We start from the raw sequence: 17500 nt of genomic DNA, 5'->3' as shown, positions 1-17500 counted from the left end.
AATCAAAATGGCCCGTCTTGAAAAGATGTCCAAAAATCAACGCATTTTCCAGGCTGGTATATAGTTAGACTGCTCTCTTGACATTGTCACACTAATATCAACAAACTTATACATAGTCTTTGATGCTTAACAAATGTACAAAAATGTAAAAAGTATCAGTAGAAAATATATAATCCCCAAAACACGTAAGCGAATATTACAAAAAATGTGTAAAGGAGACAACAAACAATTTTTTTTCCCTAATTACAAAAAAAAACAAAAAAACAAAAACAAAAGAAAAATAACAAAATACAAACAACAAAAAAAATTCAATCTTTTAAGCCAACATTATTTAATAAAAAAATTACATTTACTGCAAAATTCAACAGTAGCAACAGTGTGTCGTGTTTTCCTAATAGTAATAAAATATAATGTAACACGTAAGTTGTTTCAATACCGTTCTTGATCCTTAGCTGTAAAAGAAAAGGCTCTTGTGAATCTATTTAAAAGTATAACATCTATTTACATATCGAGTAAACAAAAAAAAAGGAAAAAGAACAAAAAATTGGCTGAAATATTTATACAAAAATTGTACATGCGTTACCAATACGCCATTACGCTTTCTTTTAAACAGCACATATTATTTTTACAGCCAAAACTCTTTTCCTCGATTTTGGCATTGTTACTGACTATTAACGTCATGTTGGTTGTGCGCATGCGTCTCTCATCTCGCGGAAGGACGAGAGACGCATGCGCACAATCAACATGACGTTCTCTCTCTAATAACTTTTCCGCCGGTGACGTCACAGACTATGGGTGACGTCCAATCAAGGGACGCTACTCTTCCGCTAATCTCATTCCCTATTGGAAAACAAAAATTGATCATTGTGAAGAGAAAAAAATATGATGACGATGAAAGATAGTGGCCTGGAATTATGCGTGAGTTATGACGTCACAAGTGACGTCATAATTTAAACAAAAATGATTGTAAATTGTTATTAAACGTTGTTTTTTTTTTTTAAAGAGTGAGAATCGGTGGGTGGGTACTATGTTACAATTGTCACAGATACGTCCTCCTGGTTATATGTTACTTTTTCATTCATTCATTCATTCATGTATTCATTCATTCATTCATTCATTTATTCATTCATTCATTCATTCATTTTCATTCACTCATTCATTCATTCATTCATTTATTGATTGATTGATTGATTGATTCATTCATTCATTCATTTATTCATTCATTCATTTATTCATTCATTCATTCATTCATTCATTCATTCATTCTGGTTATACATTTTTTCAAAGCTACATTAATAATTTATTCATCCATTCCATAAGATTAATTAATTCATTCGCGAAGTCTCAGGTTTGAGAATTGTTGCCAAGATGAAGGTCATTTCAATCGATCAATACGTGAAGGACGAGTTTTCTGGCCAAAATATTTTAAATACGTGTTTTTCTAGAGTACGACAGAATACAGTTATTTGTGATTAATTTCAGATCGTTACTTTAGGAAATAGTGCTCATCGGGTTTTCTCAATCAGACTATAAACGTTTAAGATTAGAGGTTCTTTAGTCACAGCCTTGTATAACTTTGGGAGTCCGGATAGCTCAATTGGTAGAGCACTCGCTTCACAAGCAAAGGGACGGAGATCAATTCAATGTGAAGTGGAGATTTGTTTCCTGAACCCTTGACCCTCTGACCCACCTGACCTCCTGACCCATCCAGCAGTGATTGGTTTGCTGGATATGTTAGATTCTGGTAGGAAGTACTATGCTACAGACTGTCATCCTATCCAAGGGGTAGCAATCAATTGCTATAGTGCATTTTAAGCTGTGGCCTAATTGCTCTAAAGGACTAATTCTATAACATTTGACCACACCATGGTACAAAACATCATTCATACCTCCCCGCTTGGCTAAGAAGCTCATAACATTGCCATCCGGAAGTATAACGGATAAACACACAAAACTGTGTGTATCCATGAACGTTTATAGTCGGGTTAAAACAGTTCAGTGAGCATTACTCATAAACGCGGATGACAAAAAACAATAACAAAGACCTGAGTGACGTCATCTTCGAACTATCTATAGTGAGTTGTATTCGGTATAGTTCAACATAATATGGGATAGGGCAGAAAAACCGTCACGTCACACCTTCTACTTTTCCTGAAAATGGCTGCTAAGGAGAGAGTTAAGGGCAATATCAGGCTATATTATTATGTAGATAAATGCTATTGATTTGATTGGTTGATTCGCAATACGGCGTGGTTTGTATTGGTGATTATTTTCGGTGATGACGAAATGTTTGGTTATGGAAACGATGGTATAAATGAATAAAAATTGTGGACATTGACAATATAATTGATGATGATGATGGTGATGATGATGACGATGATGATGATGATGATGATGATGTGATGATGGAGATGATGAATGATGATTGAGATGTGATGATGATGACGATGATGATTGATGATGATGGATGATGATGATGATGATGATGATGAGATGATGATGAATGATGATGATGATGATGATGATGATGATGGTGATGATGATGATGATGATGATGATGATGATGATGATGATGATGATGATGATGATGACTTTGATTGATGATAACGACCAAGATACTATTAATTTATATCAAGAGGAATTTATCAACACTTTATAATCCGATCCTTTATTAAACAAAACATTTAAGGGAAAAAAAACAAACTGTAGGAAAAAAAGGAGAAATTCTCTGAATCGAAATGGCTTAAAATTACAGTAACAAAAACAACAAAATTGCCAAAACTAAAAAAACAAGCTTATTCTATTTTGGCTTCAAAATCTTTTTACATCTGACATTGATTTGCTCAAATTAAATGACAAACAAATTGTGTGTCTAAAATGTGTGAGTCGAGTCACAGTGATACAAAGCTGTCAGAAGCTTTCAGAAGCTGTCTGAAGCTGTGAAAAGTAACATATAAAATTGAATAAAACAGCTTTTTCCAAAAAAAAAACAAAACAAAAAACAAAAACAAACAAAAAACAAAAAACAAAACAAAAACAAAAACAACAAAAAACAAACAAACAAACAAAAAACCAAAAAGAACAAAATAGCAAACACGGAACGTAACGTTTCGGGATCATAACCCTTCTTCAGCCAACAACAAAATAAACCCCAACAATAAAGACACAAATACATTATTTAAAATTCCAGATTTCTCTGTCGTCGATCTGGGATTTAGTAATGTTTTTATGTTTTTATTGTTTCTTTGTTGTTGTTGTTGGCTGAAGAAGGGTTTTGAGCACGAAACATTCTGTGTTTAGTATTTTATTCTTTTAAAAAATTTTTTTGCACTAATACCCTGATACCAAACATAAACACGATACCTATATTCAGGTACTCATTTACACCTGCGTCGTGTGGGGCAATGTGTGCTATATTATGCCTCACCCAAGGACACAACGTTAAGACCCGACATTTTCTCCGATTAGTGCCACCCATTTTGCCACTGATCACCCTTAACAGTGCTTGAATATTGTGAGAAGACGAGACGAGACAAGACAACACACCGTGACGAGACACACAAGCTGTAAGTCATTTAAATCGATCAACAACTCATGAGTTAAAGATTGCAAAAAAACAAAACGTCAAAAATTTGTTTTTCCAGTAAATGGTAGAATATATAATATAATGTAAGCATTTTGATAGATTAAATATAAAATCAAAATATAAAATCATAAACCTGACAGTAATAAACTGTATAATATATTATGATATAACTACAAATTATATAATATCGCTATTACGCTGGACCGTAGCCGGAATTCGTAGCACTATAATGCTTGACAGAAAGTACGTTTAATAATAATAATAATAATAATAATAATAATAATAATAATAATAATAATAATAATAATAATAATAATAATATCGAACATTATAATAAAGATTATCATGAAGAGGACGCGACAGGGCATGATTTCAATACAGCAAAATGTCCACGAAAACGTGTGTAAAATGATACAGATTATCGTATGTTATTGCTAATAACTTGTATAATATATAATAGATTACTAAAATTAATATAATATCTATAGTAGTACAATGTAGATTAACTGAAAAATACTTTAATATAATAATAATAATAATAATAATAATAATAATAATAATAATAATAATAATAATAATAATAATAATAATAATAATCAACATTATAATAAAATATATAAGACAACATGATTTAATACAAAAATTAAAAATTAAAATGTAATTACATATGAAATATATAATATAAAATAATTAATAATAATAATAATAATAATAATAATAATAATAATAATAATAATATAATAATAATAATATAATAATAATAATAACAGTGACAGCAACAAAAATAATGATACGAATGATAGAACAGTTTCATCATAACAAAAATCAATAGCTGTACAAATTACGTTATTTGTTATTTGTATAAATCAACACGAGAACTGATCATAACAATAGCGGTAGTATAAATGTTTTCGTCAAGAAATGATAAATATACGCGGGAATAAATCTAATAAGATTTGAATACCATAACTATACATCAACTATACCGTTAGAGAATGAAGGTATTCCACTATAACTATAACTTATGTCGTTCTGGCGACGCACTGAGGTAATCAAAAAAACTAGTTTGTATGGATAATAAAGTAATACACGCTATAGATGTTTTTTAAACATTGAAAACATATTCCAACAAAGATGATTTATATATATATATATATATATATATATATATATATATATATATATATATATATATATATATATATATGTATATATATATATATATATATATATATGTATATATATATATTATATATATATATATTTATATATATAACATTTATATATATATATATATATAAATAATTTTTATATATAGAGAGATTCGTTCAAAATTGATTCGGAAGAGAGCTTGAGATAGGATTTCTATTCGTTCTTTATTTTCAACAGAAAATATTATGTCTGACGTTCCCTCTAATAAGTTTCAACAGCGTGACGTCACTTCCCTCGTAGTGACGCATAGCAACTGGAATCAAACTATCAGAACAATGGCCGACGCCATGATCTCCATCACCGCCCTTATGAAATAGTTCTCCGCATCCGACGAGCATAAAAATGCATCCAGAGGAGATAAATCTGATCATTTTTTTTTTTTTTTGACTTTTAAACATTCTGATCACATAACAAGTGAAAAAGTTCTAGCCAGCATGAAGAATAAAAAGTACCGATTTTCTTTGTCTAGAACCAAGCTGCAGGTTGCTGGGCGGACGTGACGTCAGACTCTTGAAACCTTTTGATATTAATGCTGGGATGGACTAAAATCCATAATCTATTAAAAAATTCGATTGAATGTAAATAAACAATTGAGATAATGAATTGTGGTTTCTTTGTTTAAGTACAAATTTAAATAACATTAATTTAGATTTAAAATATTTTTAAAGACTTCAGATTAAATCTTAGAACCAGATTAGGGCGGTAGCTCGATGTCAAATGATATTATGGTTTGTTGTTGTTGTTATTATGTTTTTGTGCGTGTATGATAACACTGGGACAGATAAAGCAAAACGTCTCATAAGAAATCCTCCATCCCCCGCACCCCCCACCCCCCACCCCCCACACAACGTTTGAACAAGCATTTGGTTCTTAATTCTTTAAACTCCAAGGGAAGTCTCAGGTTTGAAAGTTTTTGCTAAGACGAGGGTCATTTAAATCGATCGATATAATTTGAAGGACGAGTTTTCCAAATTTCCAAATATGTGTTTTTCTAGAGCACAGCAGTATAGTAGGTTATTTCTAAAGATTTTCCCAATGTAGGTACTCGTACATCCAAATCACAATTTTTCTGGCGTTTAATTATCAGCTGTTGGAATATTGTGTACTTACTAATACACATTTTAAGTTTGTGTGTTCATTGTTGGATTGTTTTATCTGCTTTTGTATTTATCTTTTTTTTGTTACAGAATTGAAGCCCTGTCAATTTGTGAAGAAAACATTAGGCAATTTTCAAAAATGAATCATAACATTCACCTACTTTTTTCCCTCTTTGCTAATGATAAAAAATATTTAAAATGGAGAATTCCAGTGAATCAAAAAAATAATCATAAAGAGAAATATAAGGTGACGTTTCAGAAATCGCTTTGATTAAACAACAAAGTAAATTAACAATACGTTTAAATATGAACAAAATATACGCAAATGAACAAAATATTATAATAAAGTTGCTTTTCGATTAAGTAAATAAATGCATAAAATGATCTGTCGTTCGATAGCGTTTCTCTCAGCAAAGAACAGTCATTGGAAAGGACTGAGATTGAGAATCAATCAGGAATTATCTCCCTTTTTAACCCTTTTTCGATCATTCCTATCAACATTGAAATATAATACACCAGTTTGACGGTTGACGTTTCATGTAAAAAAAGCAGTCAATAATTAGATATTTCGTTATTTCTTTATTGTTAACTAAAAACAGGTAAAAATGGTTGTCCTATCAGTAAGGTCGGGGGTTCGAGCCCCCATTGCCGCCGCGACGTTTTTTTCTCTTCTCTGTTGTCTTCTGGCACTTTCCTACTCACTTCATTTCTTGCTTTTATCAACGTAATTGCCTGCTCCACTCACTTTTCTGAATTGAAGTTTATTGCTCTCAAAGACAAAATAGGTTTTTTCTCCATCTCACCTTATGTCTGCTTTGGGGATCTCGATAGCTCAGTTAGTAGAGCGCTCGCTTCACACGCAAAGGGGCCGAGATCGATCCCGGGTGCAGTAGAGATTTTTTTTCTGATGCTCCTGTCTAGCCAGCAGTGAATGGATTTGTTAGATATGGCCAAAAGTACTTTGCGATAGACCAGCGTCCTATCCAAAGGTAGCAAGCAATTGCTATTGTACGTTTCACGATATAAAAACCGGGATAAACTCAGGCTCCATGGGCCTGATGGTTCTGAAGGACTACTTCTATGTCTGTTTTAGTGATAAAAATGTAAAAATAAGTGAGAGTCACTCACTGGTGCAACATATACTCTAAAACAAGGGTTGGATACAATACCAGGCAAAGTATAAAGAACATATAAGAACATGTCTTCCCAACTAAACTATTTAGTCTTCCTTGTCTTTCAGTCGTAGAAGCCTGGTCCCCAAACTCCCCCTCCCCCTCCCCCCGCTCCACCATTTCTTTTCGGAATAAAATGGGGTTTTATTTTCATGTATTTTTCTTTTTGATTTTCATTTTTGGCACTGCATAAAACTGTATGGTTTATCTATTTATTGGATATGATTTTTTTAATGTAAAAAAACAACAACATGGAAATAATATTAAAGGCATTGCGAATGGAAGAAGAATCGTGAGAATTAGACGGACTATCCAAGTCTCTCACGGCAGGTCTCAGAGTTACGTATGTCACCAAAAGCAAAAACTAATGGACCGTACATCACACGGCGGCCATAGTCTGAAGATTTATAAAAACAACATGAACATTTTTTTTGGGCAGAAACCTCGTCCTTCAAATATCGATCGATTAAAATGATCCTCATATTGTCCAACACTGTCAAACCTGGGACTTTACGAATGTCCCATGTTTGATGTTTTGATAACTTAGGGTAATTTTAATGGATCGATTTTTGATTAGGATCATTTTGATTGATCACAATTTTTGATTGGGTCAATTTAATAAATCGATTTTTGAAGAAAGAGTTTTCTGACCAAAATATTTTCCATGTGTTTTTTTTTTTTTTTTGAGATTGCGTCAGAACATTTGGATTTAAACATGTTTCGTCCAGTCCTGAGCTCACAAAATAAGTTATTTTCAGATTGCGTCAGAGAATTTGGATTTATTCATGTTTTGTCCCGTCCTGAGCTCACAAAATACGTTATTTTCAGATTGCGTCAGAGAATTTGGATTTATTCATGTTTTGTCCCGTCCTGAGCTCACAAAATACATTATTTTCAGTTTAGCGAGATTACGTTTATTTCTATTACGTTTTTGTTGTTCACATTTCCACAAGACTTCCTTTAAAACAGCCACAAAAATAAACAGCCTAACTTTAACATTATCTAAAATATTCCATTTTGAAAAAAATCAACTCATGTGTAAATCAAGAATTATATTTCTTTAGATATTTCAAGATCTTTTAAAATTATTGCAGGAAAAAAAAATATTTCATACGATTGAATGCTTGATTTACTATTACGCATCCTAGGAATTACTTTGTAACAACCACATTAAAAAAACAAATTGGATTTTTTTTTTTCAAAACAAATGCCTCCGAAGAATTAAATAAAAATGTTGGCCGAACAAAATTAAACATGAAATTCTAAGAGAAAAGACAGATAGAGTGAGCGTAGCAGCTACAACTGTAAATATAAAGACGCAAGTGGAGATGGCTAGATAATTTTGCCGTAATGGAAGCAACCAGGAATAGCACGCTCATTGCATAAGTGGGAACTTGCCACCTGTCCAACATATACACCCGTTGTGGTAACGAGCCCGAAACCGCAGAGCATCTAGTTGAACGGTGTGTTGTGACGAAGCTTCCGGGTGGGTTTGCGACGGTGCACGAGTTCGATACGGAATTTGCTGATTGGGTCGATCGTCATAATATTATAGTAGTGTGAGCACCATTAGATGCTGCTTCGAGACGGCTGATGACGGGAAAAGACGGAGAGGCAGGGATGGAGAGACACGAAGAAGATCCATGGATGAAGAACTAAAAGAGGCTGGCCAAACCTGGGATACCATCGGTGTCCATGCAGCCGACAGACAAAATTGGGAGTCTCCAGCCGATGCCTTGTGAGCCCCATGTGGTCCGATGAGGGTTAAGTAAGAAACAAGTAAGTACTTCCGGGAAGTGACCAGATTTAGTTTTTGCAATACAACTTGTAAATATACACATATGATGTCGTGACCAATGAAAACACTTATCTTAGATGGAACTTTGACATTAGTTTGAAGTTTGACATTGGTGAACTGCCTTTGGAATTGGTTATAAAATAATTACATCTGTCAATTCCATAAGAAAAATCTAAATTTAAAACTGAAGAGTTTTGAAATGGAAAGCATTAAAACTTGTATAAAGAACAAAATTCAACAATTATACAGCTTAATCACGCTTTGTAACTTAAATACAAAATATTTAAATGGCAATTATAATATTCGTCCCTATTTTCACCCTCCCCATCAAATAACAAAAAAACAAAACAAAAAAAACCCAAAAAAAAAAACAACAACAAAAAAACAAAAAACAAAAAAACAAAAAACAAAAAAAAAAAAAACAAAACCAACAAAAATAAAAAACAAACAAACAACCCTCCACAACAAAAAACAAACAAACAAAAAAACAAAAACGGCAACAAAAAACCCCCCAACCTAGCAAACAAAAACAAAAACAAAAATAAAAAACAAAGCCCCTCCCTAAAACACACATACACATACACACAAATCCAACAGCTAAAAATGATGATCTAGAGGCAATTTTTAATTCAAGGAAATGGATTTAGCAGTAAATCTTTAACTAAAAATGGACAACAATATCAAAAAGATGATAATTCATAGATTCTACAGACTTTCAAATTTGATCAAAAATCATATTCATTATATACAATGTGAATGACAAATAAATTACATAACACGTTTATAAAAATGTGGAACACAGCTATTTTTGTCATCATAGTCCTCAATTTCATCCTCGTCACCGCCATCATCATCATGATCATCATCATCATCATCATGATCATCATCATCATCATCGTCATCATCATCATCATCATCATCATCATCATCATCATCATCATCATCATCATCATCAACATAATTTATAACAGTTCGTTACGTTAGTTAAGTATCATTGATCATAATTAAGTAATTAACCGAAATAAATAGATTATACAACTACCCCTCACCTCTCACCACCCCCCCCCCCACACACACACACAAATAATAACTTTCCACATCCACCAAACGCAATCAGTGAAACGTTTGCAGACAAATTCCCGTGTGAGTGTGTGTGTGTGTGTGTGGGTGTGTGTGTGTGTGTGTGTATCACCACAGTTGTCACCTTGATTTGATTGGTCAATCCGTTGCCATAGACGCCATCTTTAGTTGTATTCTTAAGAGACACAAGGCATAGGAGATTATTTAAAGTCTGTAGTGCAGCAGTGAAAGTCAATTAATTAATTGCTAGTCCTTGGATAGGACTCTTAGTGGATAATATGTGTTTTTAAATAAACCTTTATTTTTGTTGTCACTATTCTAATCATTTTGTGTGTGTGTGGAAAAGAATAAATAAAAAAAAAGAAAGAAAATCTCTATAAAGAATTATAATAACTCCAAATTAGTTTCGTATAAAAGCGACAATGTCTTTTGTAGATTCTATGTTGTCATGATAACGCTTAATTATTTCCTTGATAATTTATCTTGGTTCCGTGTAGAATATGAGACGCTCATTAAAAAACAAACAACCTCTTCTTACCAACTATCTATAGGGAAATCGTCACATTCGTTGTGATGTAACAAATATTGTTAATATTCTGATTTCTTTTCCACATCACAAAATTTAAATAATTTTGTTGTTCTAACTATAAATTCATGACACTGTTTTATAGAGCTCATTTTGCTGAACAATATTATTATGTATAGAATGTATTTGTTGCTTTTCTGTTTGAGTAAGAACAATGTATCTTTGTGTTGGGTGGGAGTGAAGTTTTGTGGAATTTAAAAAAAAAAAGCTGATAAGGAGAGAGTTAGACGAACCATTCACATCTTTTGTTTAAGAGCCAAATCATTTGCCAAAATACTCATTGATATTTTGATAATCTTTACGTGCAACATTTTTTGAGGATTTTCAATGCTTAAAATCAGACAGCTGAGCATGACGAACGAAATGAAAGCAGATACGTCTTTTCAGCACGCTAGGAAACACACTTGATTTTGCTTATAAAATGGTAACTCATGATCATTAATTCATTAATATTAAATACAGCTTATTATATTTCACAGGCTGAAGATGTAACAGTTTCTGGATAAAAAGGTCCATTATTTATTGACAAAATTTAACAATAAATTTCAATCGTGAACGTACTATGTTAAGGATTTCAACACTTATCAGATGTAAAATTATCAGTTTCTAGGCAAAAATGCTGTTGTAATAGTAATTCGATATATAGAAGCAAAGAACAACTTTTTTACCTTCATTGGTGATAAAAAAAGGTAAGATAATTATAAACAAAATATGTTAAAAGTATAAGAGAGCACTTGTTTCCGCCATTGCAGTAGTTATCTTGTTTTGGGTTTAACACTTAATATTTGATTGCAGTAAATATGGAACAGATTGAGTATAAATAAGAAGAAAAACATACTTATAAAATCATAGAACAAAAACAATACATAAGCACCTACATCAAAAACTGATTTCAAAGAAATCTAACAAGAATGATACACAATGAATGATGTCAAATGGGAACGTTTAAATTGCAAGGATATAAAATGACATAAATGATCATTTATAAGAAAAGATAATTACAACTTATAATTTTTTTTATCTCCATTGATTTGTTAACAATCAAAGATCAATATTTAGCAATTTTTCCATTATCTTTGCAGTTTTATACTTAATGCAAGAAAACATATTTTCATTAAGAATTAATGCCACAGTATCAGTATTCATGTATGTATATATATATATATATATAATACCTATTGTCATTTACAACTAATTGATAAAAAAAAAACCACATCAAAATGACACGCTGAAATGGTTCCATCCTCCTTGTAACGTGATTTAGGAGATGATAACAAGTTGTGATAGAGGGAATATTTGAGGAAAACTTGCAAAATTATCACTGAGATCAGAAATTATCTTAGCTTAAATAAAAATGTGCAGTCTCTCTCTCTCTCTCTCTCTCTCTCTCTCTCTCTCTCTCTCTTCTTCTTCTTCTTCTTCTTCTTCTTCTTCTTCTTCTTCTTCTTCTTCTTCTTCTTCTTCTTCTTCTTCTTCTTCTTCTTCTTCTTCTTCTTCTTCTCTTCTTCTTCTTCTTCTTCTTCTTCTTCTTCTTCTTCTTCTTCTTCTTCTTCTTCTTCTTCTTCTTCTTCTTCTTCTTCTACTTCTTCTGCTTCTTCTTTATCTTTTACCGCCTTACCGCAGAGCATTCGTGAAAAAGAATCTTTGTCTATTTTTAAACGTTCGCTAACATATTGTTTCGATTTTAGTAGATGGTATGAGAAGCAAGATAGGTTTGGTTTGTGTTGTGTGTGTGTTGTGTTGTGTGTGTGTATGTGTGTGTGTGTGTGTGTGTGCTTGTGTGTGTGAATGAGTATGTTTCAGCCAAAGTAATTTGTAATTTAAGCGCTTAGAGTCTGGTGTCTCGGAGTTATAGCGCTATATAAGTTTTCAGCATTATTATTATTATTATTATTATTATTATTATTTTATTTCTCGCTGTCTATCTTTTCAGTTGAAAAATAATATGACCTAAAACGCATACAGACACATAACATTCATGTTTAACAATATATTGCTCTCTTTGCTTATCTTCTACACTTACCTCTTACTTACTTACACATTTTATGCATAACACAAATATAAATATTTCCACATAATTCAATCGTTTGTATATACCTGTTTTTGATTCCAGTTGCTCTGAGCCGGTTCGAAGAGGAAGTCAGTCAGTATACCAAAACAAATCCCACACCAATAGGTTTATGGTTAAATGACTCGCATAGGGATGGATATCCAATGGAAAAGTACGTGATGAAATTGTATTATAGAAAGATATCCTTTGTTATTACTAATATTCAAGACCATAAAACGTATAATCCTTTAAATTCAGAAGTATAACACGATAACTAACGTGCATGAACAGTAACTATGGCTGGAAGTGAAAGGGATTCTGTGGTTCCAACTTGGGGTTCATCATCACCCGTTATACTACACAAGTTCTTTATCATTCATCGTTGAAATGTTTTTCAACTTTTAACACGTCAGAATATTCAGTCCTCCTAACATATATTCATAGGCTTTATATGCATGATTTTGTTTTGGTAGAATACATTTTCTTATACAGCTTTCATCAACATAGATATTGAGGTGACTGAAATAGTGACAGGAGTCACTTTCTGGTTCATTTGACTTATTTTCGTTTTCAAAAACAGTTGTAAAAGATTGATATCAAGTAACACATTATCGCAGTTTAGTTGAATAGAGATGTCACCGAATAAACTGTGGCTTTATTCGTGTTGTTATTGAGTTTGTAGGCGATTTTATTGAGTTTGTAGGCGATTTTTATTGAGTTTGTAGGCGATTTTATTGAGTTTGTAGGCGATTTTTATTGGAGGATTTCTGACGTGTATATTTTGATTCAAAGTCCCGTTGAAGCGAGTCATTATGTTATAATATAACGTTCTATTGGTTATTTATTCAGTGGACCATTGCTCTTATGTCGATGTCGCTTCCGGTGATATTTATACTAGAATGTATCCTTTCAACTTGTTCACAGATTTAGATGTCCATTCCTTGAAAAATTTTTTTATAGTGTTGTGAATTCTTGGGGGTTCAAAGTTCATCCCAAATATCGTCACTGTAGATTTTATACTACAAACTGTACAATGATCCGTGGAGACATTTTTTCGTATTGAAGAGTGGATAATGGGTGGAATTTGAGAGGGTCTGAAAAAACCCATTTACAAACAACAACAAACAATCAATATAAAACCTATCACAATTTTACAGAAACCAGGTAGTACGTCGTAAAGAGAATAAAGTAAAACACAGGGTGCTTTTTGCTCTCAAGATTCTATAACCAATAACAGGCCATTGTGTTGTTCCCTCAACCAGTTAATTGCCAGAAATCCCAGGTTTGAGAGTTTTCCCAAAGATTTGGGTCATTTCAATCGACCGATATTTGAAGGGCGAGTTTTCTGGTCAAGTTTTTGAAAACGAGTTTTCTTTTCCTTTTCCAGAGTATGTCAGGTCACAGGTCAAGGTCGAAGAGTTTAGACTTCTCATACGTTGCAGTTTGGATGAAAAAAGTTGTTGTTGTGATGATTCTGATGGCGTGTGGGTAATGTCAAGACATCGAGGTGAACGAACGTCCTAGGAAATGGAGTTTGAAGATCAGAGTAATGGGCTGATTTTGAAACGAGAACGATGACCTTGATAGCATTAGTAACAAGTAGGACGGTGATGATGGTGATCGTTGAGCTGTTTTATATAGCGCAATATCCACTAAACGTGCTTAAAGCGCTTTACAAGGAGGGCCTTGATCAACAGCAATGGGTAACATGAAGAACGAGACATGACGCCTGTTGGGCATTACATTTTTTTTCCCGACAGAGACAACGCTGTTAAGGCCAGGTATTCATTTTACACTTGAGTACGGTGAGAGAATGTAAGTAAAGAGCCTTTTCCAAGGACTCAACTATGAGCCGATTGTGATAATTATAACGACAATGACGATGAAGGTAATGGTAGATGATGATGTTTTTGACAGTATGGTTTGTGTCTGTTGATGGTGGCGATGGTGCTGGATGACATGGTTGGTGTCTGTTGATGGTAGCGATGGTGCTGGATGGCATGGTTGGTGTCTGTTGATGGTGGCGATGGTGCTGGATGACATGGTTGCTGTCTGTTGATGGTAGCGATGGTGCTGGATGGTATGGTTGGTGTCAGTTGATGGTAGCGATGGTGCTGGATGGTATGGTTGGTGTCAGTTGATGGTAGCGATGGTGCTGGATGACATGGTTGGTGTCAGTTGATGGTAGCGATGGTGCTGGATGACATGGTTGGTGTCAGTTGATGGTAGCGATGGTGCTGGATGACATGGCTGGTGTCAGTTGATGGTAGCGATGGTGCTGGGTGATATGGCTGGTGTCTGTTGATGGTAGCCATGGTGCTGGATGACATGGTTGGTGTCAGTTGATGGTAGCGATGGTGCTGGATGACATGGCTGGTGTCAGTTGATGGTAGCGATGGTGCTGGGTGATATGGCTGGTGTCTGTTGATGGTGGCGATGGTGCTGGATGACATGGCTGGTGTCAGTTGATGGTAGCGATGGTGCTGGGTGATATGGTTGGTGTCTGTTGATGGTGGCGATGGTGCTGGATGACATGGTTGGTGTCAGTTGATGGTAGCGATGGTGCTGGATGGCATGGTTGGTGTCTGTTGATGGTAGCGATGGTGTTGGATGACATGGTTGATGTCAGTTGATGGTAGCGATGGTGCTAGATGGTATGGTTGGTGTCAGTTGATGGTAGCGATGGTGCTGGATGGTATGGTTGGTGTCAGTTGATGGTAGCGATGGTGCTGGATGACATGGTTGGTGTCAGTTGATGGTAGCGATGGTGCTTGATGACATGGTTGGTGTCAGTTGATGGTAGCGATGGTGCTGGAGAAGAGATCAGATATACTTGTATTACTGCTGCTGTTGTGGTCCGCGTCTAAGTTGGATGAATGGATGTCGTTGAGAGATGGGGTGGAGCTTATATCGGACAGGGCGGGGCTGCCACTGTTCATATCCATTATGGAACTTCCGTCCTTATCGTCCTTCAACCCGTGACCGTCGTGACTAGGAGAGGCTGAGTCCTGACCTTGACCCCCAGACTTGCCGTCTGACGATTCTTGTTTGAGAATATTCCGTCTGTACTTGGCTCTGGCGTTTTGAAACCACACCTGGTTAGAGAAGGAAAGAAGAAGAATGAAAAAGATAAGTAAGTTTAGGTCACGTCTGATTTACATGGGGGTCATGTGACTCAGCGGTACGGTCTTTGCTTCGTACCCGAAAAGTACCGAGTTCGACTACCTCTCTCGTTGAGCAAGTCACCTCACCCTAGCTCACTTTGCGGCGCTGCACTGCGGCTGACGCCTGGGTTATTCCAGCCTTCTCTTGGAATAGAACCAAAAGACAAATTTCCACTTGGGGATGAACAAAAGGAATTTATTTATTTATTTAACAAGCGTCATGTCTCGTCCTAAATGTTAAGTGTTTCTGTTGTAAAGCGCTTTTACACGTCTAGTGGATATTGCGCTATATAAAAGCTCAATGTTTTAAAAGCGCAATCTTACACCAGTGCCTGCTCCCCCATTTGACATTTTCTCATTTATAAACATATATAAACAAATCGAAAGAAATAATTGACAAACATGAAAATCTACAAAAGAAGTTTTACGAGAAAAAAAATATTAGAAAATTGAGCTTTATATAGAGCAATATCCACTAAATGTGCTCAAAGCGCTTTAAAAGCGGTCCCTGGTCAACAGCAACATTTAACATGTAGGACGGGACATGACGCCTGTTAGGCGATATTATATTTTTTCGGACAAAGAAAACGCTGTTAACGGCTGAGTACGGTGAGAGGATGTGAGTAAAGAGCCTTTTCCAAGGACTCAACTATGCGCCGAGCGCGAGGCTCGAACTCAGGACCTTCCGATCCGAAAGCGAGTGTCATACCACTAGACCACATAGCCGTACAGAAATGGATGTAAGTGGTGTCATTGTGAAGTGCATTGTGGGCTGGGCAAATCTGTAGAAATACTCTATATAGATCTTTATATTTTTTATAATAAAATAGCCAGCGAGTGGTGGTCAAGTGCTGGACGCTGTCCATACCGTGACAGGGGCGTTGATTGGGCGTGGTCTGACGTGTGTTGTATCGATTGAAGGAATGAATGATGGGGGACTGAACAAGCCGTGCTTGCTTACAATTGGAAATAAATAATAATAAAGGACATTAAGACGACCCACCCCCCCCCCCAACCCCTTGATATAAAGCAACCCTCATCCAAAAAAACCCTCGAAAAAAAACATAAATATATATATATATATATATATATATAATATATATAATATATATATATATATATATATATATATATATTAGACAGAGAGGAGAGAGAGAGAGAGAGAGAGAGAGAGAGAGAGAGAGAGAGAGAGAGAGAGAGAGAAAACACACACGTACACACACATACACACACAGAGAGAGAGAGAGAGAAAACACACACGTACACACACACATACACACACACACACAGAGAGAGAGAGAGAGAGAGAGAGAGAAAACACACACGTACACACACATACACACACACACACACAGAGAGAAGAACAATGAACAACACACACGTACACACACATACACACACACACACAGAGAGAGAGAGAGAAAAACACGTACACAACACAACATACACAACACACAAGAGAAAAAAGAGAAAAGAGAGAGAAAAAAACACACACAAGAAGAAACACACATACACACACATACACACACACACAGAGAGAGAGAGAGAGAGACAGAGAAACACACACGTACACACACATACACACACACACACACAGAGAGAGAGAGAAAACACACACGTACACACACACTACACACACAACACACACACACAAGAGAGAGAAAACACACACAACACACACAACACACACACACAAGAGAGAGAAAAACACACACGTACACACACATACACAAAACACACACAAAAAGAGAGAGA

General features: G+C 34.7%; 1 protein-coding gene across 1 annotated transcript in view; it reads right to left on the bottom strand.

The window, feature by feature from the left end:
- Positions 1–15149: 15149 nt before the first annotated feature.
- The window catches only part of LOC144979508 (LIM/homeobox protein Lhx9-like), a 78167-nt gene continuing 75816 nt past the window's right edge, over positions 15150–17500 (bottom strand). The window contains exon 3 of the mRNA XM_078926203.1: positions 15150–15676. Within this exon, the coding sequence (XP_078782329.1) occupies positions 15371–15676 (306 nt within the window). The 3' untranslated portion in view covers positions 15150–15370. The remainder of the gene's footprint in view (positions 15677–17500) is intronic.

Source organism: Berghia stephanieae, chromosome 9, assembly GCF_034508935.2.
Source record: "Berghia stephanieae isolate SIO BIC M18660-M18661 chromosome 9, UCSD_Bste_1.3, whole genome shotgun sequence".
Classification (NCBI taxonomy): domain Eukaryota; kingdom Metazoa; phylum Mollusca; class Gastropoda; order Nudibranchia; family Aeolidiidae; genus Berghia; species Berghia stephanieae.
Note: the sequence above shows the minus strand (reverse complement) of the source record. Positions and strands in the feature narration are given on the sequence as shown.